General features: G+C 59.6%; 1 protein-coding gene across 5 annotated transcripts in view; it reads right to left on the reverse strand.

Annotated features, from left to right (window-relative positions):
- AGAP3 (ArfGAP with GTPase domain, ankyrin repeat and PH domain 3) overlaps nucleotides 1–23585 on the reverse strand; it is an 81284-nt gene that overhangs the window by 36272 nt on the left and 21427 nt on the right. For all 5 annotated transcript variants that reach the window (XR_012579759.1, XR_012579755.1, XM_074538306.1 and 2 more), the window contains 4 exons: nucleotides 19037–19192; nucleotides 15228–15320; nucleotides 9001–9105; nucleotides 3712–3874 (listed from right to left, as the gene is read on the reverse strand). Coding sequence is in view for 3 of the 5 variants with exons in the window: in XM_074538306.1 (XP_074394407.1) it covers nucleotides 3712–3874; nucleotides 9001–9105; nucleotides 15228–15320; nucleotides 19037–19192 (517 nt within the window). In the remaining 2 variants the exon portion in view is untranslated. The remainder of the gene's footprint in view (nucleotides 1–3711; nucleotides 3875–9000; nucleotides 9106–15227; nucleotides 15321–19036; nucleotides 19193–23585) is intronic.

A 23585-nucleotide genomic window follows, 5' to 3' on the forward strand; every position in this document is an offset into this window, starting at 1 on the left:
GAAGAGGAGCAGCAGGAACTGGAAGGAGACACAAAGGTGTGCAGTGCCACACCTCTAGTGAATGAATACCTGCCTGCAGGCCACAGCACCTGTGAGCTCTGGAGGAGATCTGCTCATCCCCTTCCTGCCCTCTCCAGCCCAACCACTGCAGTGCTGCCATTGCCAAGGACACCTTCTATGGGACCAGGCTGCTCCAAGACCTGCCCAAACGGGCCCTGGACACTTCCAGCAATGGGGCAGCTGCAGCTTCTCTGGCCAACCAGCGCCAGGACCTCACTGCCCTCACATGGAAGAACTTCCTAATCTCCAATCTCAACCCTCCCTCCTCCAGTATAACATCATTCCCCCTTGTGCCGTGACTCCAGGCCCTTGTCCGAGCCCCCTCTCCAGCTTCAGGCACTGAAGGGCTCTAAGGTCTCCCCTGGTTAACACCTACAGCTCTCTCAGCCCATCTCTGGAGGAGAGGGCTCCAGCCCTTGGAGCATCTCCACGGCCTCCTCTGGACAACAAGAACTCATCCAACCCAAAATAAAACCAAGCTAACTACAGTAAAGTCACCTTCTTGAATGGTTTAAACACTGGGGCACAGAGCCCACACTGGTCTCACAAACACAAGTCCCTTCCTCATTCTTGCTGTATTTAGCTGGAAGCTGTCTGTACCTGCTTTGGAGTTATTCTGAATCCCCACCAGAGCATTGCACTCATGTATTTCACCCACATACAGGGCAAGGTGAGACTTCAATTTTTTTTTTCTCCTCCCCTCGATGTCCTTGGTCTTTCCTCACGCCAGGTAAGGACAGTGCAGTGGACATCAGCCAGCCCAGTCACTCACCTTTGCAGAGTTCAGGTGACAGAGGAACCACAGACACTGCTCTGAACTCTAACCACTGGCCACCTGGCTTTGCCCAGAGACTCCAGATTTGCTGGGCAGGACAGCAAATCCCTCCTGTCTCCAAAGTCTGTGTCCTCTGAAGATTAACCTGTGACTGACAACTGCAAACTCTGAAGTGCTGTTCTCCAGTTCCCAAAATATGTGTCTGATGAGAGATGCCCAGTGGATCCAGTAACAGTCTTATCCACAGTCCCAAAGGTGGCAAAACTGCAAGGTCACTGCTAATTTGAAGCCAGGCAGATTCTCCATCAACCCTAAATCCAGCCCTGGGCATTGCACAGGGGTAAGAGCACATCACCTCAGAGAGTCTGTGTCCCATCAGTGCCCCTGGTGACTGCATCCACTGCTATTGGGCTGGAGGCATCAGACAGAGATTTAAAAGTTCCTCAGAAAAGCCTTTACTGATTGTGTACCAGACAAAAAGCATTTCTGACACTGCAGGCACAGCCTTGGTGTAAAGGGGCTGAGCCCTGCACGGACACACCTGGGTGTAAAGGAGCTGTGCTGGTGTGAGCCCTGCACAGACACACGTGGGTGTAAAGGGGCTGTGCTGGTGTGAGCCCTGCACGGACACACGTGGGTGTAAAGGGGCTGAGCCCTGCACAGACACACGTGGGTGTAAAGGGGCTGAGCCCTGCACGGACACATCTGGGTGTAAAGGGGCTGAGCCCTGCACAGACACACGTGGGTGTTAAGCTGCTGTGCTGGTGTGAGCCCTGCACGGACACACCTGGGTGTAAAGGGGCCGTGCTGGTGTGAGCCCTGCACGGACACACCTGGGTGTAAAGGGGCCGTGCTGGTGTGAGCCCTGCACGGACACACCTGCTCTGGGCAGCCCAAAGCACTGCTCTGCTCGAGGGCCAGGACACAGAGCCAGCAGGGATCCCAGAACCACAGACCCTGCATGGCAGTGACCATTGTACCACAGGGTCCCACCTTGCACACACACCCAGCAGCACCCCAAGCTGCACGAAAGCACAGCTCGTGAACAGAAAACTGTCTCATTCTAAAGGCTCAGGCAGTGCTGAGTCCCACTGCTCTCCAGATAAACTATTCCAACATTCACTCCCCCCTGCCAGGAACCTGCATCTTCTGTCCCGTGTCACTGCTCCAGCTGCAGCCCCACGCTCCGAGCCTGCCCCAGCCCCGTGGCCCAGACTGCAGGGACACTCTCACACCACACTGGCTCCTGGGCACTGGCTTTCCAGCAGCAGGGATCCAGGTACAGGTACATCCCAGCCTGCTCCTGAGCCAGCAGGGATCAGCAATCCAGGTCCATCCCAGGGACATCCCCATCCTGCTCCTGAGAGGGATGGCCAGCAGGGTCCATCCAGGTCTATCCCATCCTGCTCCTGAGCCCAGCAGGACTGAGAGCACAGCTGGAAGTAGGACACGGTGCTAAGTGAGCACCTGGTTTGACATCAGCAGGAGCTCCTCTGTGGTTTGAGTCCTTGCCCCAGCTCCGACACCTCTGCTAAGTCAGAGCTCAGACAGGCACCTCTGACAGGCAGGCAGAGAAGTGTCCCTGTGCAGAATCAGGAACTGTCCCATGCTGGGCAATGCTGAGCGTGGGTGGTGGTGGTGAGAGTGTCAGTGTACAGTGGAGAGCCAAGGCAAGAACAGGCAGAGCTGCACAGCCCTGGCCAGAACTGACAGTTTATCAATACATGAATTCTGACATGTCAAGAACAGCAGTTTGGGTTTGGAGGGCTCACAATGTCCTCCTTGGCACCATGAGAGCAGTGATGTTCCTGTGCCCCATTCCCTGCCCGTGTCCCTGTGTGGGTGATGCCAAGGAGTCCAGCAGCTCCTGCCCCTCAGCCCAGCTGCATCCCAGCTCCCCTCAGCCCCAGGGCACTCTGAAGCACTGTGCTGGCAGCACCTGACCACAGGGCAGAGGCGGGGCACAGAGCAGGAGTGAACCAGACGGGATGTGCCACCCAAGCTCACCCTGAGTACTGGACTTGGAGGGATTTCTGTGATCAGCAGCACCACCAGCACTCCCTCAGCACCCCAAACAGAGCCTTCTCCATAACCTGTGCAGCAGACTGTGCCAGCAGCTAGCTGGGAAGAAGGCAGGTGGGAGCTGCCCACCCCAGCAAGGACACCAGCCCCAAAGATGCAGTAAAGGCTCTGGGAAATGTGGTCAGGATGGTCCCAGGTTCAACCCCTGGCAGGTGAGACCCTCCCATGGCAGCAGCAGTGAGGAGGAGCATGGCAGGGACTCTGTGAGAGGAGGAATGTGACAGAACCCTGTGAGAGGCCAGAGGGGCAGCCAGCCTCCAGTGTCACCTCACCACACTCTGGGGCAACTCTTCAGTGAGCACACAGAGTGATGATCCCAAACCACATCTTCACCATTTCTCCAGGGAAAGGTAAGGAGGAAAGAGGGTCCCAGAACCAGAAAGAAACAGAACACAACTTGTTGAGAACCAAGAACCTTGGGATTTCCTTTGGTTTAGGGAGCAGCAGCTTCCACCATGTGTAGCAGCTCACCAGGCTCAACACTGTCCTCAGGGTGAGGAAATTCCTCAGGGGATCACACTGCCAGTTACACCCGTTGATGTTCTTCTGTGCTGGACACCAGCCAGCACAAAATCCTGACAGGATTACCTCTTACCTGTAAAACCCTGAAAGGATTACCCAGGGAGCTCACAGGGACCTGCACAGCAATGCCAGCACTCACCAAAGGGACTCCCCGAGGCTGGCGGAAGCAGGACACTCCAGAGGGGGCTCTGTTACCAGCCCAGCACAGCCAAGGGCTGCTGGGGCGCTGCGGAGGGACAGCCGCTGCCCCGTGCCCCCACACCAGCTCCTACCTGTGCCTGCTGCCAGCTGGGAGCTGCTCCTGTCCTTGGGCAGCCCGTTGGCCTTGGGGCTGGCGCCGGGCGCGGCCGTGGCGCGGGGCAGCCGCTTGCCCGGCACCTTCACCGTGGTCCGCAGCAGGTCGATCTCCTTGCCGTGCACGTTCTGCATGTAGTCCTGCAGAGAGGCACAAGGGGGGAGCGTCAGCCCTGCCCTGCCACAGCGCAGCTCCCCATCCCCAGAGCCAGCACCGAGCCCTGCTGGACCCCAGGACCAGCCCGTGTGGGAAAGCGTGGCCGGGGACCAGAGAGCAGACGGAGCCAAAGGGCGCACAGGGGCCAGCACTGCCTCCTCATCATCCCCTGCTCAACCTCAGCACTCAACTGCAACAGCACATGATAAGATACAGATCATATCATATCATATCATATCATCACAGCATAAGCAATAGGATACCTAAAAATTCCCTCTCAGGTCACAGCTGGGGTAAGAGAAACCCAAAACAACAGAACTCAGGTGACTCCCTTGCTCATTCGCCTGTAGAGCTTCCTGTTATCCAAAACCTGGTGCTTCCACCATTTCTTCTGGCAGACAATTCATTATACAGCCAAAATCCCGTGAGCAGACTGTAACTATCACTCTGATCTCAGCTTTCAGTCAGAATGAGGGTGCAGACTCCCAGTCTCTCCCCATCACTGTGTCCTTTGCTGTGCCTCCCACCCTCCCTGTCCCTGGGGTTCTTCCCCAGCCCTCTCTGATGAGGCCAGCTCCTCCTCGGGCTTGTGCCCTCAGAAGGGGAAGGCCCAACCCATGTTACAGGGGGAACTGTGGGTCAGATCCTGAGGGAGCAGGGACCAACGCTGGAGCTCTGGGAGGAACAGGGAGCTGGGGACCACATCCCTGGGCTCCTCTGCTGCCATCACGAGAGGAGCCACAGCTGTCCAGGGAGAGCTTGGGGCTGCTGTGGACTGCTTGGGTTTACTCCAGTTCACAAAGAGGTCACCCCAAAGATTAACCCAGAGATGGTTCCTGTTTGTTTCCACATCCAAGAAGATAAACACAAGAACAAGCTCAGTTTAAGAGCAACAATCCTCCCATCCTGTACTCAAAAGCAGATGACAGGGGCTGCACAGGCCCTGCTCTGTGCTCTCAGGTAGCTGTTTGCAAGAATCATAGTGCCCCCAGAGCACCTTCACACCCTGTCACAACTCCTCTCTTCCCACTGCCCCCCTGCAGGCACCCTGCCCCAGAGCACCCTGGGCACGGGGCAGCACAGCCCCACAATCCTGCCCCACAGCACCCCAAACCCCGGGCAGCACAGCCCCACGGCCCCGGGCAGCACAGCCCCACAATCCTGACCCCAAGCACTGCAAACCTGGGGCAGCAGCACAGCCCCACAATCCCGCCCCACAGCACCCCAAACCTCGGGCAGCACAGCCCCACAATCCTGCCCCAGAGCACCCCAAACCCCGGGCAGCACAGCCCCACAATCCTGACCCCCATCGTGCCCCAGAGCACCCCAAACCCGGGGCAGCACAGCCCCATGCTCCTGCCCCACAGCACCCCAAACCCCGGGCAGCACAGCCCCACAATCCTGACCCCCATCGTGCCCCAGAGCACCCCAAACCCGGGGCAGCACAGCCCCATGCTCCTGCCCCACAGCACCCCAAACCCCGGGCAGCACAGCCCCACAATCCTGACCCCAAGCACTGCAAACCTGGGGCAGCAGCACAGCCCCACAATCCTGCCCCAGAGCACCCCAAATCCAGGGCAGCACAGCCCCACAGCCCTGGGCAGCACAGCCCTATGCTCCTGCCCCACAGCACCCCAAACCCCGGGCAGCACAGCCCCACAATCCTGACCCCAAGCACTGCAAACCTGGGGCAGCAGCACAGCCCCACGCTCCTGACCCCCATCGTGCCCCAGAGCACCCCAAACCCGGGGCAGCACAGCCCCACGGCCCCGGGCAGCCTGGCCCCACACGCTGGCACTCCCAGCCCCACCCTGGCAGACTGGCACGGCCCGGGCACACAGCACCCGAGCTGCTCCCGGCTGCGGCCCGGCCCACCCTGGGCAGGAGCCTGCAAGGGCTGGAGGATTTTCCCTCACTCAGCACAAGTGCCGCGGTCGCCGGCTGCCTGCCGGAGCGAGCGGTCACTGCCGCTCGCTTTTATTACCCACCATAAAACTGCAATTTCTTCCCAAGCCTCCTCGCTAATTACCCAGCCAGTTCTCTCATTTCATTTTATTACTGGAATTAACAACGAGTTCAAAGCGTGGAAAGCTATTAAGATGTGTGATTAAGCCACATTCAATTAGTTTCTACAAACAATTTAATTGATGTTGCAGATAGAATTAACAGAAGGTGATTGTGTGAATGGCTCCACTGGCTGCAAAATGGGAGCTGCTTCCCTGGCTCTGTGCAGCGCGGCCGGCGAGCCTGGGCTCAGCCACGCACCTTCCCAGCAGCACAATTCTCTCCAAGGCTTTGGGGAAGCGATGGGAAACTGCACCGGGCTCTTCACACAACTCCTTCTTCTCCTTTCACTGAACACACTCACAGAAAGGTAGAACAGAGATGCAACAAGGAAAGCCCTGCTGGACCCCGGGATCAGGCCCCCAGCACTCCTGCCCCCATTCCAGGCATCCTGCTTGTCCCTGGAACCACCAATGCTCTGGTGGAGAGGCAGAGGTGGCACCTCGGGGCAGGAACCCACCACTGCCCCACAGCTCCCAGGCACGACTCTGGGCTGAGGTCAAGGCAGATTTGCTTCCATCAGGAAAGCAATTCCAGGGCCAGGGCCAGCTCACCAGCACATGTTTTGCCAGCTGTGACTGAAAACCCAGAGTTTACACCTGACTCCTGGGGAGGAAGCTTTCAAGTTGGGCTGGAGGTACCACGATCCAGATACAGAAATAGGCTGAGATTAACTCCCAAAAGCAGATGAAGAGCTCCACCAGGAAGCTTTGGTTGGTAAAATCAGCACTGCCAGAGCCAGGCCCTGACCTCCCTCCAGCAGGGCATGGACACACCTGGCCAGATGTACACTGGGCCGCTCATCTCTGAGGTCCTGACACCCACCCCAAGAGGGACAGGGAGAGAAAGTAACAGAGATGGAAGAGAAGAGAAGCCAAGAACTGCCATGACTCATGCCAGGGAACAGCCACTGGAAACAAAAAGGGCACAAAAATGCTCTGGGGCATTGAGCATCCTGATGGACAGGGAACACTCTCTTCCTGCAAGGCCCAGTCTGCTCTCAGGGACCCCTTTGCTGCATCCAGAATTCCACATCCCCAGACACATGGCAGCCCAGGCAGGGAAGAAGCTGGGACTGCCCATCAATGGCAAGAACTGGGTGCTGCACGTCCGCCTGGCTGCCATTCCATGGTTTGTTCTGGCCCACAGCTCCCCCACCCGTGCCAGCCAGCATGGGATCTGCTGCTGCTGCCACTCTGACGGGATGGAAGGGCACGTGCCCATCCCTGGAGCACAGCTCTGCTCCATCCCTAACGTGCTCTGCTTGTGTCACTCTGTGAAAGGACACGGGAGCTTGGCCTCGGGCCACAGGGTGCAAATCCATCCAGCACCTCCTGATTCCCTCTGGAGGACGGGGAGGAGCAGATGCAATGGGACATCCTCGTCCTGGATGAACCCCTCCAAGCAGTGCCAGAGGGAAGGGGAGGCAGGGAGGCTCTGTGGATCAAACTGCAGCGGGCAGTGGGGCACCGTGGTGGGTGCCAGGGTCCTTTCCCCAGCTCCTGGGCAGGTGGTGCCACAGGGCAGCACACCAGGACAGAAGCCCAGCCTTGAGGCAGGCAGGCTGGGCAGCCCCTGCTCTGTGCCCACAGGTAATCCACCCTCGCTGTAGGTAAACACACCAGCAATCCAGCTCCTATCTCAGGGCAAGGTTCACAGCTCCTCCTGGAGCCAGGCAGGAGAGGCCAGCTGGCATCACCCTCCGCAACGGGCTGGGGATCACCAGTGGCACCAGCTGGAAGCAAACCAGATCTTTTCCCAGGGCAATGCAGTAATGAAATGAAACCCTGAAGTGCAGGATGGAAAGCAAGTGGCATCAATCTCGATCACCCCCCGAGGAAGGAATGGTGAAAAAGGAGAGAAACCTGGTGTGTGGCAGCAGCAGCATCTCAGAGTAGCTAAACAATAGCCCAGAAATTGCTCTCCCTCCAGAGCTGATGGTAATAGCATGGCAATTTCCACGGTGGAAATGTGATAAGCCCATACACAGGGGTGCACAGGTGAGCACACACACAGAGATGGCAGCAGCAGCCGCTCCCTCCTGGCTTGGTGATCTGAAGACCAAAATCTGGGGTTACAAACTTAGAGAACTGCACGGTACATCACAGTACGGGGACTGAGGGCTCTAAGAAAAAGCTCCAACAGATTAGAGAAAGGAAATGCAATGGCTGGGTCTCCAGCTCAAGGACAGGAGGGTCCAGGGCCTCTGGAGCTGGATAACTGAGCAAGGTAACCCAGGAGTGATGGTGCAGGGTGAGCAATGAGGAGAAAGACTCTGAGGCTCAGGACACTCCAACAGCCCACATCTGAGGAGATCAGGGACACTCTGAGGGCCTGGAAACGTTCACAAGAGCTGCAGCACCTTGTTCTTCTCCTTGCAGCCCCTAAAGCACCGCGTGCCCCCAGCCACCGTCCGTCTGTCTGTCCTGAGGCAGCACGGCCCTGGCAGAGGGGCTGGGCCTGTGTCACAGGTGTGTCTGTCCGTGCAGGCTGCTGCAGCAGCACACTGTGCTCACGAGGGAAGGGGAGGAAGCCATTAGCCCCACAGTGGGGAGGCGACAGAGACGGATGGGGCGGCAGCTGCGCGCCTGAGCCGAGCGCGATCAGCGGCTCCGAGGGCAGCGGGCTCTGCACAGACAGCCCCTCTCCATTACCCAACACCCAGCAGCCAGGAAAATCCCTGCACACCCCATGGCACCGGCAGACACCCTGCAAGGAGCTCTCTGCCTGCTCCTCACACGGCTGCAGGGCAGGCCCTGCTGTAACGGACGGAGCGGGCAAACAGGAGCGAACTGCAGCTCCCGGTGCAACCCTGCACAGAGCAAGCTTCCACCAGCCTGGCACTCAACAGCCTGCAGGGGAGAGGCTCCTCCAGGCCCTGGTGAAGCCAGGTCTGCTGAAAATGCTGCCTGGAGTGGCCAACACTGAGCTCCTGCACAGGGCAGAGCCCAGAACTTCCACCGGCGACCCAACCCTTGCCCAGCCCCTCTGTGCATGGAGGACACTGCGCTGTCCCACCCTGCTCCCTGCTCAGCCCAGGACTCACGTGCAGGCTGGGGTGGTAGGTGAGGACCCCGTTGTCACACAGCGTCACGTACTTCTTCTTCCACTCCTTATTGAGGGACTTGCCGCTGCGTTTGAGGAGAATGCCCTGAAAGAGAAGAGTCAGAGTCTCAGGTGGTGTTTGATGCAGGCACCTCATGCTCACTCCAGCACTGCCCCTTGCAGACGGGTCTTTGAGCAGAAACAACAAGCAGGCTCAAGGAAACATCCTCCAGGCTGGCTTTCTCACATCCCCTGGGCTGCACTCTTTCCTTACCAGCCCCCAGGCCCCACAGACAGCCCCTCCCTTTAGGGATAAGGGTTTCCACATGTCAGTGCCAATGTTCAGGCCCTCTGAGGGACCCATCACGTCCTCTGGAGTCCCAAACCACCCCTGTTCCCTTGCTGAAGGGCAGTGCCCACACGGGGCAGGAGCCAGCCTCCCCACCACAGACACACACAGCTCCCAGACCTTCTCCACCACCCAAAGAGCAGAGGGCTGGTCAAGGCAGGGAAAACTGGGCACAGGCAGGAGCTGACTGAGAAACAGCACTCCAAATACAGGTCTCCCAAGGGATGCACATTTTCTTGCCTGCTTGTGATTCTGAGAGCTGTCAAACAGAGTAGGGATGGACACATCCCAGAGGGAGTGCAGGGCTGGGCAGCTGAGATTCAGGTTATCCCCTTTTCCCATCAGGATTTTACCTGGGAGCCAACCTGCTGTTGCTGGCACCACCACACTCCCGGGGCCAGGAAATGATGGCACTCAGACATCGCAGACCCAACCCCACTGATCTGAACCAAAGCTCACAGCACGACCCTCATCCTCCTCTCCCCGCTCATTTCTGCCTCCCCAAGAAATCCACCTGCTGCAGCATTCATCCTGTACCAGGTAAGGGCACAGGTGGAGAGGGAGAAGGAAGCTGGGCAAGACAGCAGTGCAAGGGCTCTGGAGCAGGGAGAGCACATCAAGCACTGTGTCAGCAGGGAGGGAAGCACAGCATGGGGGACAAAAGCAGGAATGAGTAACAAAGTCTGGCAAAAAGCTGGCTCCACCAACTGCCAGGCCTGGCCCCTCTGCAAGGGCTGTCTGGACAGACACCCAGACTGCCTGCTCCTAACTTGGCAAAAGCCTGGGCAGAAAGTCTCAGCCCTGCCAGCCCTGGCATGCTTGGGGGCCCCGTCCCAGCGCCTGGAGACTGAGCTGCTGCTCCTGCAGGGTGCAAGGCCCAGCACAAAGTGGAGGGGGACAGCGCTGCCAGACAGGAGCGTGAAATCAGCAATAAATGGTGCACAGCACGCAGAGCCCCTGTGAGCACTGCAGCTCGGTGCTCCCAGCAAACACGGGGACAAGGAACTGCCCTCCACACAGGCAGGCAGGAACAGCAAAGCAGAGTGGCTGGGCAAAGCCCTGCGTGGGCAGGATCAGATCCTTTGGCAGGCCATGCCACGCCATGGGCAGGACAGCAGGACAGCTGCCTGGGTGCTGTGTGCCATCCTCCCACTCACACCCAGCAATACCCGAGCTCCCTCTGCTTCTGGGCCCACCCAAAATCTTCCTCTCTGACACCACAGCTGGGCCACACATTCCCCACACAGTGTATGAAAATGATTGTTCCTCCTCCCACACAAAGCCAGCTTAACACCCACCAGCTCACCCAGGTAAACGGTGAATTCTCTGTAATTCAGAAAATTTGTTTGTTATCTTTCAAACAAATCCTCTCCAGATCAGGCTGAAGTTACAGATCCAACTCCAAGTCACTGTGTGCAATTCTCTGGCTTCTGAGTGTGACAATTCCTTCTGGACACAGTGATCTCTTCTGGGCATGAAGATCCCTCCTAGCATGTAATGATCCCTCCTGGGCATGATTATCCCCCTTCTTGCCCTAAACCCAGCTCAGTTCCAGTCTGACCCTGACCCTCAGCATCCTGCAGTGCAGCTCCTCTCCTCCATGTGACTGCAACCTGATGCCCCCTGATGCTACAGAACACCCGCTCCAGCCCTGCCAGCTGCCCCAAACTGCCCTGTGCCTGCAGAGAACAGCGTGCAGCCCTCGGGTCAGCCCCAAACCTGCAGCTTGGCCAGCTGAAGCACAACCACAAGTGAGAGCTGGAAGGAGGGCCCGGCACTGCAGCCCCTTTGTGCAGGGGAACAGCCCAGGCTGAGTGCCCGTGCTGCTGCCCACCAAGTGCCAGGCAGGCTCCTCGTGCCCCAGAGCCCTGTGCTGGCACACGGCGCTCCCCTGTGCGCCCCTGGGAGGACCCACAGGCAGGAACTCTCCCAGATCCCGTCCCCTGTCACTCACACAGAGAGCGGAGCCCAGCCCCGCTCCCCTGCCGGCGCTGCTCGGGCTGTGCCGTGCTGGGCTGAGCTGGGCCGGGCTGTGCTCACTAAAAGCAGCAGCAGCAATATGCAGCGTAATGAAGCAGGGAGTGGTGATGGCCCCCAGAGGACTCGTTTACTCCACAAATCTCCCTTCCACTCACTTTTTGCTAAGAATTTTAACACCAAACTTAATTGTGAAGTCGCGTATTGATTGGAAAATGCAAATGGCAATTTAAATGTAATCTAAGCTCCCAGCATGATCCCGGCTCCCAAGGAGGAGGAGTCACCCGCCCTGGGCCCCGCTGGAGCGCACGGCCCGAGCGGAGCCAGGCCAGGGGCCAGGGCAGCCTGGGGCTGCCAGCACGCCCCACGCAGCCTTCCCACAAGGATCTGGAGATGTGCAATCGGGAGCTCATTCCCGCTCACACACAGCTGAGGAAGCTTCCTCTCCCGGCCTCATTAACCCACTTCTCAGGGACAAGTGTCCGGCTACCAGGGAACCCTTCAGCCCGGCAGGACCGTCCCCACAAGGACACTCCAGCACACCGAGCTGAGTCCCTGGCACACAGCAGCCCTGGCAGAGGCACCACCTGCCTGGAGGGTGCGGGGGGCCCCAACAGCCACGGTCTCACCTGTCCCCTTGGGGAGCTCCATCTGTTCCAGATGTGCACAAGGGAGACAGATCAGGTCACCCAGAGGAGCTGTGCTGCAGAAGGCAGTGACAAGTGACAACCAAGCCCCCTGTGGTAGCAACACACATCCCTCCTCAGCCAAGGCTGCCAGTGCTTCTCTCTCTGCAGCTCCCAGCCGTGCCTGCTGCTCCCTGGCTCCACGCAAGCCCCAGAGCCCACTGTGCGCTGTCAGTGCCTCCCAGTGCTTGTTCTGTGCTCACAGAGAGCAGGAAGGATCGTGGATCACAGCGACTGCAGCCCTGGGTGAGCCCCCTGCCCCCAGCACCTGCTGCCCTCAGCCCTGGCACTGTGGGCACAGCCCAGCTCCTCTCCCAGCTGTCCCAAGGTGACCTGCCAGCAGCCCCAGCACCAACCGTGCCAGCCCAGCCCAGCCGTGCCCAGGGAAGCCAGGGCTGGCCACAGAGCCGGGCAGCAGATCCTGCCCACGTGCCACCCACAGCCCCAAACCCAACAGCTGCTCTGCTCCTAGGGCTGGGCAGGACCAACGAGGGGTCTAAGAGGCAAACCAGCTAAAGGCCCCACTGCCCCACTGCCTCTCAAAGACAGTAAGCAGTGAGACCTCCACCATCTTCCAGAAGGGGCAGCTCCATACCAGAGCAACCATGCCCTGTCCTGAATCTCTGATACAGAGCCACACCTCTGGAGAGTCTTTGCTCCTCTCCCTGTTGGTGGCACCAAGCCATCACTCCCTGTGGCCTAGGGTCACAGCAGGAATGTGCCAAAGTGTAGTGCTGACCTCACTATGGACCCCCAACAAGCCCTTCCCCACGAGCCACATGTTGGTATCTGCTGGAACAAGACAGCGTCCACCTGGCAAACACCATTTCCCCCACGTATGTTCCTGTAAAAACACTGCCAGGATCTCTGTGGAACCACCTCTAGCAACTCTGGCTAGAAAAGGTGCCAGTCCTGAGCCCAGCATGGACCTGGATGTCCCATGGGAACTCTGCTCCAGGCTCTCCTCGCGAGCTGCTGCTGCTGTGAACTGGTTCCTGTGCTTACTCCTGAACCAGGCAGAGGTTTGGCATCTCCTCCTCCTTGCAAAGCCCAGAAAGGATGAACAGAGGTTGTGTTTGCAGAGCTGGGCCTCTCTCGGTCCCAATTCTCCCCATTTCACACAGGAACACCATGGAATGCCTTAATCCCACTAAGCCAACACAGCCTCCAGCAGAGCAGGCAAGGCCAGGCCCTGTCAGCAGCACAGAGACACAGAAGCAGGTGAAGAATCATCCTGCAGGTAAAGAATCATCCTGCAGGTAAAGAATCATCCTGCCCTGGTGAGTGGATCCTGGAGAAAGGAACCCAGGGGTCCAGGCACAGGAGGCTGTCCGGCCCCTCTCAGGACCAGCCCTCGCAGGCAGCAGCAGGGGAACCAAGCCAGGCCTGTCTCACTGAGGGCTCCAGCTGCTCTACCTCACCACAGAACAGCCACCCACCACCTCCCCTGCTGCCCAGGATGGGCTGACCCCCATGGGCACTGCCACTGCACACCAACAAACCAGTGCAATCAACAACTCACCTCATGGCAGTGACCCCCACACCAACAACGACCCACTACAAACAACGAGCCAACAATGACCCACCACAAACAGCGACCCACCGCACACCAACAATGACCCACCACAAACAATGACCCACTGCACACCAACAACAGTTGTACTGCACTAAATACCAGTTCAACCTTACAAACAATAACCTACTGCACACCAATTGTTGTATTGCCCTAGATACCAGTCCAGTCTCACAAACAGACCCACTGCACACGCAGAGGCCGTGTGCTGCAGAGAGCAGGGCATGGCCCAGCACGCAGCTGGGCTGCCCCTTGCTGCTGGGGCAGTGCCAAGCCTGGGCCCCTCAGGGGCAGAGCCCCCAAGTCTGAGATCCCCCAGCCTCCACCCTGGCCTGCTCTGCTGTCACTGCTCCCCTGGCTCCAGAGCCAGCCCTCCCAGGGCTGCCTTCCCAACACCAGCCTGCTTTCAGCACAGCCCCTTGCCCAGGGCACCAACAGCCCTGCACAAACCTGCCCCAGGATTACTCCACGGCAGGGAAGGGCAGGAGCTCTGGCAGCTCCAGCACTGGGCAGGGTCTCTCTCTTGTGACCCACCACTCCCCTCCCCAGCTAGCCTGGCTTCACTGAGCCCTTCCCCATGGAATCCTACCAGGCAGCCAGAACCTGGTGGGGATGGAGACTGTACTGTCCTGCCTTATATCCCAGCACTCCTGCAATGCAGGGACACAACTGGCCCTGTGCAACTCAGCCCTGGCAGGGCTGGGGGCCCATGGGGCACAGAGGGGCCAGCAGGGGGTAAATGAACCCACAGCAGGAACACAACATGCAAGGCAGGAGCACAACCTGCACTGCCACATCAGTCCTTCCTGCAGTGCAAGGAAATCCTGACAGAAACGCCATCCAGGCAATCCACACCACCTGGCTCGCTTGGACATCACCCACCACTGCTTGCCAGTGATGGACAGGCAGCACTCTGGGTTGGATCCAGGCAGTTCAAGCTTCCCTGGAAGCCAAGAGGCAGGAGCAGAACGCACTGTTGCTGGAGAAGCAGTGCCTCCCTTGGGCTCCCAGTGGCTCACGATGCAGGCACTGTGCTCACAGCTCTCTGTAGGAGCCAGTGAAGAGGGGAATCCTGAATCCCCTTCCTGTCCTGCCACGAGCAGGAGCAGGAGTGGAAAGGAACAGGACAGAAGAGCAGCAGAGAGGAGCAGAGAGAGGAGCAGAGAGAGGAGCAGAGAGAGGCTGCGGCAGAGGCTGCAGCGGGCGTGGGGCATGGATGCCATCTGCTGGAACCGCTCTGCAGCCGCTGCTGCAGCCCCGGGAGCGCCCTGCCACAGCCCTGGGAGCGTCCTGCCACTGCCACAGCCCCGGGAGTGCCCTGCCACAGCCCTGGGAGGGCCCTGCCACTGCCACAGCCCTGGGAGCGCCCTGCCACAGCCCTGGGAGCGCCCTGCCACTGCCACAGCCCCAGCAGGGCCCTGCCACAGCCCCCAGAGCCCACTGCACACCCACCCATCCACCCACAGCACAGCCCCCAGCATCACCCTGCCACAGCCCCCAGAGCCCACTGCACACCCACCCTCGGCACAGCCCCCAGAGCACCCCCAGCACCCCTGGGGTGTGCAGCCCCCCGGGCAGGAGCCCCAGGCAGCCCCCCAGGCTCCCCGGACCCTGCTCCACGGCGGGATGAAGGAACACCGAACCTGCTTCATGGGGATGGCCCGCCCGCTGCCGATGCTGTCCGCCTTGCACTCGGGCACCTTCTTGTCGCGCTCCGGGTCGGCGCCCTTGCGGGACTGGAAGAGAAGAGACACGGGTGTGTTAAACCGGGCACGGAGAGCACACCACGGCCCCCCGTCCCGCAGCTCCAGCCAGAGCACTCTGCTCTCCCCCAGGCCAGCTCCCCCAGCACCCGGCCCCTCTAGGGACACTGGGGACGCTCCAGCGCAGCCCCCGGCAAGCTGTGCTCTCCTCTCCTCTCCTCTGCTCTCCTCTCCCCCCGGTGCAAGCAGAGCTGTCCTCCTCCTGGCAGAGCGGGGCTGCATGGGCCCCCCCTCCCGTGGGGCACACAGGACATGGCGACAGACAGAAATGGCATGGGATGCAGGTGGAGCATGGATGGAAGCAGGAGAGGGTCAGGCAGTGAAGGAACTCACACCTCTACTAATCCAACAGATTTATTCTGGTAACACACTTGCACCATACAAAGTAGCACAGGTCACCGGGCAGATACCAGCCCCTTACAAAAGAGCATGGACAATAAATATCTACCACACGTCTAGAGCGGCGAGAGCGGGACCCACCAGCGCCCGAGGGCCGCGGGGAGAGCAAACTCTGATAAATACAATATGAAATTTACAGTCTGTTGAGCAGAACTCATTCAAAGTGCTTAGGACAGAGGGAAATACCAAGTCATACATGGCATGGAGCACAACCAATACATTCAGAATCACAACAATGGCAGGAGGCAGCGGCAGCGTCTCTCTGGAGCGTCCTACACACCCCCTCAGTCCAGGAGGGCCCCGTGTGCTTTGGATCAGAAAGGGATACGAGCCCCGCGCGCCTGGCACACCGATTCACCAGATTTTGGGCCCAGAACCAAACAAAGAGATCGAAAGAGAAGAAAACTAAAGAGACACAGATGGCTGCTCGGCTGCGAGGAGAAGAGGAGAAGGAGCAGGAGTCCATGCAGGCTGCAGAGGTGCAGGAGGGAAGAAGGAGCGGAGCGCTAGCGGCAGGCGCTGCAGCGGCTCCCGCAGGCAGCAGCAAAGCGTCTTTTGGCCCATCCAGCTCCATGCGCGGCTGTCGCCCGGTCCCGGTGCGTCTGCAGGTCTTCCCATCCCAGCAGGGTCGTCCGCCCGGCATCCCCGAGAAAGGGCAGTGCCTAGACAGCATCCAGCAGGCCCAGAAATGTCCCAGCTTAAAGTGCAGGCGCAGGCCGTCTCAGCGCTTCCTAGACTTTACATTGGGGGGATTTAAAAGGCTCCTGCGTGTCTCCGAGGGGGGGACCCATGCTGGCTGGAGGGCGGGCGAGCCTCTAATCTTAGATCAATCCCAGTGCCCATCCCTTATCCGGCCCTGGAGAGGCAATGAAAAGTGAGAGAATTTGTACAGAGGTGCCGTGTGTAACCACCTGGATCTTCTAATTTGGAAGGAGTTGGAAAGGCCTTTTTGTTGATGAAAAGTTGGAAACAGTGGCACATATCTGCAAATATCGAAAGAATAAAGAGTTTGGCAAGTTATACTCAGAACACGGACACGAGTCTGTCAGTGATGGGTGCCAGCAGACAGCACGGACAGGCCACGGAGTGGGCGCCGGCGGCAGCAGCAGTCGGGGCTGGGGCGGGGGCAGGAGGGGCGCAGAGTCTGTGTCCACCTGGAGCTCTGGGGCACGCAGACCCCCGGGGGGAATGCGAAACACTGGGGGGCGGGAGGGGAGCAGGAGAGGAGCCGGAGCAGGGGAGAGGAGAAGGAGAGCAGAAGAGAGAAGGAGGAGGAGGAGGAGGAGAGAGGAGGAAGGAAGAGAAGGAGGAGAGCAGGGAGGAGGGGGAGGAAAGGAAAAGGAGGAGAGGAGAAGAGGAGCAAAGGAGTCAGGTATAGCTCAGGACTGGGGCTGCAGCAGCTCCCAGAGCTGGGCCGAGCACTGCACCTCGGAAAGGCCTGTGCCCGCCTGGGGACCCTGTAAGGACAGAGGCTGCTGGCTACCCCTGCGCTGCCTGCCTGGGAAAAGCTAGCGGCAGAAAACAGCCTGCCCTCTCCTTCCCTTCCCGCCCCTCCTGGTCCTGCCCCACTGCGGGAGGTGTCGGGAGCTGCTGCTGCTGCCACGACCAGATGGGTGAAGACGTCAACGTGAGCCATGGATGTGCAGCAGCACACGAGCAAGCAGGTGAGGTGAGCCCAGCGGTGAGGTGAGCGCGGTGAGCGCGCGGCGCAGAGCAAGCGTGAGCCGGATGAGCGAGCCGAGAGACCGCGGCCGCGCGTGATGACTCCACAGCGAACAAGAACAAGCGTAAGCCCCGCAGCAAGCCGCCCTCCTCCTCCTCCTCCCGCAGCGTGCCCACCCCATGGCGCTCCGAGAGCGGGAAGGCGAGCCGGCGGCGAGTCCAGGGGTGTTGGGCAGCGTGGCTGGGTGCTGGCACAGCGCGAGGCCCGCGGCACGGCAGCAAGCACAGCCAGAGGGTGGCAGCGCCAGCAGGAACCAGCCGGCACTGCGTGCAGGGGAGCAGGGCCTGGGCAGGGCACAGCTACCGGGCATTCCAGAGGGCACAGGGAGGGAACAACCATGCGTGGGAGCAGGGACCTGCTGCGAGCCAGGGGCCGTGTGTGCTGGCAGGAGGGGCTGGGGAGCACAGCCCACCCACCAACAGCACACGGGCAGGGTGAGCGTGGGCCTGGGGAGGGCACAGAGAGCTGAGGGTGCGGGAGATGCAGCCCGGGGAATGCGCACAGTATTGGGGAGGTCAGCACAGAAACTGACAGGATGCCAGAAGCCAAGGAAGATGGGCACATTCCCAGCACCAGGCGTGGGGAATCTGGGATGCCAATGGTGCAGTGAGAGGAATGGGGCACAGGACACTGAATTTGTGTGGTCTGGGCTCGGAGCAATAGCGGCTGGTCACAAGGGTGACACAGTGCAACAGGTACAAGGGCTTTGTTGTGGCCGGTTCCACAAACAGCAGACACAGTGTGCTGAGCAATGGTGGCTGGAAAGCATATTGAGATGGGGAGAGGATCGAGGCCGGAGCCTGCACATGTACACAGGGAACAGAGGCTACACCTGCACTAGACACGGGACAGGGACACACGTGTGTGCACACAGTGAGGGGACACTCATGGCTGTGCTCAGAGCAAGGGTGAGAGTGAGGGCAGGACTGGGCACACTGTGTGGACAGCGTGTGCATGGTGTGAGAGCGTGCAGAGAGGCAGGCTGCGAGGCAACCAGCATAGCTGAGGGCTGCAAATGTACCCTGCTCCACCTGGGGCCCAGAGCTGTCCTCCCTCCCTCCACACCCACAGCAGCTCCACGTGCGCTGCTCAAGCCGCGCAGGATTCAGGAACGGGAGTGAGTGGGGCCCCATGCCAGGTGCTGAGCTCTGCACAGCACCACTGGCACAGCATCACCAGCACCAAACAGGAGGCCCACCGACCAGGGGCTCTGTGCCACGCTCGGGGAATGCAGCCCCAAGGAGGAGATGAGCAGAGTCACTGGTGCTGTGCACGCACAGCCGCGCTCCCTGCGACGAGCAGGGGCTCACACACACTGCAGACCCCCACGAGTGCACCCCTGCACACTGCCGTGTGTGCGAGCACTGTCCTGCTCCCAGATGCTCCCATGCACGCACACCCTGCCTGAAGCAGCCTGCAGCACCGTGTCCCTGCACGCGCAGGTCCCTCCCTGCACACACAGCACGGCGGCCGTGCAGGAGAGCCCAAGGCTCGGGCTGCCCTGACCCACTGCCTGCCCTCTCCTGTGCTGGAACCCCCCCGAGCTCCTGGGCCCCGTGCTGCTTACCGTGAAGATGTTGGAGCGCCGCTTGGACTGCTTGCGGATGGGGGTGGGCGTGTTGGAGGCAGCGATGGTCTCGATCCGCAGCTCCCGCTGGCTGATGCTCGGGGTGGAGGGCACGGACGACGAGTAGTCACTGAAGGCTCCTCCACCGTTGGTGGCCTGGGGAGGACATGGGTGGTCAGAGAGGCCACCTGGAGGCACGGTGCAGGAACATCACCTGTCCCACATGTTCTCACGCCAGGGCAGGGCGTGCAGGACTGGGACTGGATGACACCCAAAGAATCATGGAATCGTTTCGGTTGGAAGGGACCTTAAAGACCATTTAGTTCCAACCCCCTGCCACAGGCAGGGACAACTTCCACTAGACCAGATTCTTCCAAGCCCATTCAACCCTGGCCTTGAACACTTCCAGGGAGGGGGAGCTCACAACCTCTGTGGGCAAGCCAGAGAGACATCCAATACCAGGCACTGCTCCTGCTCAACAGAGGGGCTTGGGAAGCTTTCCACCTCTTTCTGCTCTAGTGTTTTCACCAGTAAAATGTTCAAGTTCTGAAATCAAAGAGAAGGGCAGCAAATGGCCAGAGAAACCCAGCTGAAGCCCTTCCAAACACAGCTGTGGAACAAGGACTGAGGCAGCACGGTTCCATGTAGCTGTGCCCAGCAGAGGGGCACAGCTGGGGCATCTCCACTGCTCCCAGAACACAGGATCAGGGTCACTCTCCTTGGGCAGCCATTCCCTTCCTCTGAGCCCCTCAGACATGAGGCTGTGAGGCAGCCCAAAGCCTGCCAAGCCCCAAGTCCCACTCATCCATTCCCTGTCTCTCCTGATGCCAGTGGGGACGCGTGTCCCCAGGACTCCGGCCTTCACGGGCACAGAGTGCCACACCCCAAGCTCAGCCTCTGTGTGACACCCACCTCTGCTGCTGGTCTGGAGGTCCCTCTGAGCAGACCCTGGGGCTGGCACACCCCTCCCATGGCTGCAGTGGCCTGTGCTGGGAACACAAGGGGCTTCACCAACCCCTCACTGGACTCCACGGCAAGAGGAAGATGCAGCCATGCACCCACATCACCAACACGTCTCTTCCAGACAAGGCTGCTCACTCCCACCCTGTCCAGTGTGGGCAGCCACGGGACAGGGGCTTGGGGACACGCCAGGAGCAACATTGGCATGGAAGCATTTCAGGTCTGCAGCCCAGGACATCTCACCATGAGAGGCACGTGGCAGCCCCAGCTCCCCGGCAGCTCTGAACAGCGTTTCACAAACACGTGGAGGAGGTGCCCCTGGAAGGGCAGGTGAGCTCCAGCAGCCCACAAGGGCAGCCTGCCCCCTCCCAGCTCCACAGCCACAGAGTGGGGGCACCACTGGCCCAGGGACTTCTCCATGCTGCCCACACTGAGCACAAGGGCAGCCCTTGCAGGGGTGACCTGCTGAAGGGGCTCCATGAGAGACCCCCATCCCCAGTGGGATCAGAGCCTTATCCTGAGACAAGCACTTCACACAAGGGGGAAAGGGCTGCACAGGCAGAGCAGTGACCAGGACCCACAGCCCAGCCTCAGAGAGAGGTGCAACCTTCACCAAGCCATGGATCCCCTCATCTTTAACGAGAGATATGGGAGAAGACACACAATGAGAACTTAGGAGAGGAAAAAGCCACCCAAGCAGCATTTCAGTTTCCTCCTCACAAAGGCAGAGCAAGGAAAAGAACTCCATGCTGTGAGCAGGTATGTGGCTCAGACCATCCCAGCCTGTCTGGAAACAGGAACATTTCTGCAGTCCTGAAGCACAGAACAAGAGGGAACCTGGCCTGGTTGTGCTCTTCCACAAGTCCAAGAGGCTGGGAACTTGGTCTGGGAGCTCCTGTGCAGGGTGAGGAACCCTGTGCTGGACAAGAAGGTTCTGCAAGAAGGGGGGGACCACCAGGGACACAGAGGGGCAAAGTACCCTGTCACCTGCCAGTGACTGCTGAGCCCTCAACAGAGAGAGCAGAGCTGCTGCCAGTGCTGGCTCCAACACCCACACAGCAGTGCCACAGGTGCTGTGGTTCACGAGGAGCTGCAGAGAGCCAGGGCCACCGAGTGCACACAGGCACCGTCTGTGTTTAACTGATCCACTGTTTAACTGATTCACCACACGTGAACTAGGGCAAAGAAAGTGAAACATTCCAAGGGCTAGGAAGAGTAGGAGGGTGCAACAGTACAGACAACCTGCCCCATGGAACAGGAGCTGGGCATGGCTGTCCCCCCAAGACAGCTCCTGGCCATGCCTGGCATGTCAGGGTGGCCTTGGCTGCACGTTCAGGATGCTGTGACTGCAGGGAGGAGCCAGTTCCAAGGAGGCTGCAGAGCCTGAGCTCCTGACAGAGCAGCTGCAACAAACTCTGTGGCTGCAGGTGGTGGACACTGAAACATCAAGGAAGAAATCAATATGTTTTACTCACTGCCTGCAATCCTCTGTCTCATTTACGTCTGGCCAGAATAACTTTCCTTAGCCTGTAAGCCTGCCTGGTGCTGGATCCAAGGTTACTGTCCTTGAGTGACAAAGGACACTGGCCTTTGGGCCTCCCATGTCCCACAGACCAAACCTCAGGAAGGGCTCTGGGGCTGGAGGAAGGCTCACACCAGGCTATGAAGGCAAACTGCCCCAAGTTTGGGGGCAGAGGAGAAAGTCCTCCAAAAACAGAGGTGGCTCAGGCAATCCTGAGCCAATCTTGAGCTCTGCTGGAGCAGGGAGCTCCCAAATTTCCATGGGATCTAGGGACACCAATCCCAGGGATGTGGGAGAACAGATGGCAGGTCTGGGCTGGTCCCACGTGTCTGCCATTGTCAGGCACTGTGCTGGTGGGCCTGAACAACCACCTGTGGCCACCGCTGGAATCTGAGAGCACAGTGGGGACTTGGGAGGCACCTGTGGGACAAATCCTTCCCATGAGTGTGTAACTGGTACCATCAGCAGCGCCACGGGAGCCTGGGAAGGGCAGAACTCAGCTGAGCTCAGGGCAGGAATTCCTGGTGTAACAGGGCCTGGGGCACAGCAAGGAGCTTGGGAAGGGCTCTGAGTGCAACAGACAAACAACAAACACCAGCCTGGTGTCTGTGGGAGGCGGGGAGAAGCCAGGGGAGCACAAGGACGATGGAAAGGGCACCATGAGCAGAGCAGGCAATGGGACACGGCGTCCATGAGGAAATGCCAACGCAGCTCCTGAGCTCTGACAGAACAACGTGCCGCAGCAGGCCAGTGAGCGCTGCTACAGCTCAGGTGAGCTGCCCTCGGGGCTTCATTTCACTTGCAAACATTGCGTTTCCACCTTTGCTCTATCTCTCCCTGCAGTGTGGATGAGGAGGGCCCTGCCAGTGCCCCCCAGCCCGTGCAGGAAGGCAGATGGAGGCCATGGAGAGGAGCCACCATACTGGGCAGCGCAGAGCACGGCAGGGATGGCAGCAGCTGCCAGGGGGCACCCAGCTCCCTCCAGCAGCCTGCTGGGTACCTGCACTGGGTACCTGTGCGACCTCCTGCCACCTGCTGGGAACAGCTGCCTGGCACAAAGACAAACTGCCATCCCACAGCAAACACAGCGCTGACTCACCCACAGCCTGGGGAACTCCCAAAGGCACCCAGAGGCCCTGAAGGGAGACTGAGAATGGGGCAGCAGAAGTGAGGAAATCAGGTAGAACAACTCTGCAGGTGCTGCAAGCACCCACTGGCCCCAGAACCTCCCATCCCATCCTGCAGGCAAGGGCAGGAGCTGCAGGAGGGAGCAAGGTGGGACTGAGGGCCAGGTGAGGAGTGGGACTCCCAAACCCACCCAGCCTGCCTGCTCAGCAATAGGCGTGGGCAAGGGACAGAGAGGAGAGCCCAAGGCAGCAGGCACAGCCCTCCCTGGGCTGCTGGCTCTGGGGAACAGCAGGGGCAGACCACAGGGGCAGACACGCACCCCTCAAGCTGCTGGGAAGGCCAAAGGGGCACATCTGTGTCCCCAAGGGAGTGCAGGACTCCAGGGAATGCTGGCTCTGGCTCCTGCTGCTCCAGACTGAGCTGAGCACAGTGGCAGGGTCAGGGACCTGCTGAGCACACCTAGTGAGTCATGGGAGCTGCGGAAAACCCTGACCAGGACCAGGGCAGACCTGCTCCCACAGCTCCCCTTCCCTCCCCACGGATGGAGCAACATCCTCCAGGCACCACTGCAGAACAACAGAAAAACCCCAAACTCCCAAAGGCAGAAATGGAGCCAGGGCCTTTGGCTGGTCCCCAAGAGCATCAGCACAGCGCAAGGAGGCTGGGACACACACACAGCACCAGAGTGCCAGGAGAAGGGAATCCTGCAGACAGATGGGTAACAGGGAGCCCCTCCTGTCCCAGTACCCACGCTGGACGGGTCCAAATGACAGACCAGACACGCAGTGGCCATGAACAAAAAGGTTAGTTTGCCTCAGCCAGAAGCGTCAAGCTGCTTCCACAAGAGTTGTGCCCAGCAAAAGAGAAGGGGCACAGCTCCCACCTACCATAAGAAGCCCTTTGTGGGGGACTCCTTGTTCCCATTCCAAGAAAAGTGCC

The sequence above is a fragment of the Zonotrichia albicollis genome, chromosome 1 (genome assembly GCF_047830755.1).
Source record: "Zonotrichia albicollis isolate bZonAlb1 chromosome 1, bZonAlb1.hap1, whole genome shotgun sequence".
In the NCBI taxonomy this organism is placed as follows: domain Eukaryota; kingdom Metazoa; phylum Chordata; class Aves; order Passeriformes; family Passerellidae; genus Zonotrichia; species Zonotrichia albicollis.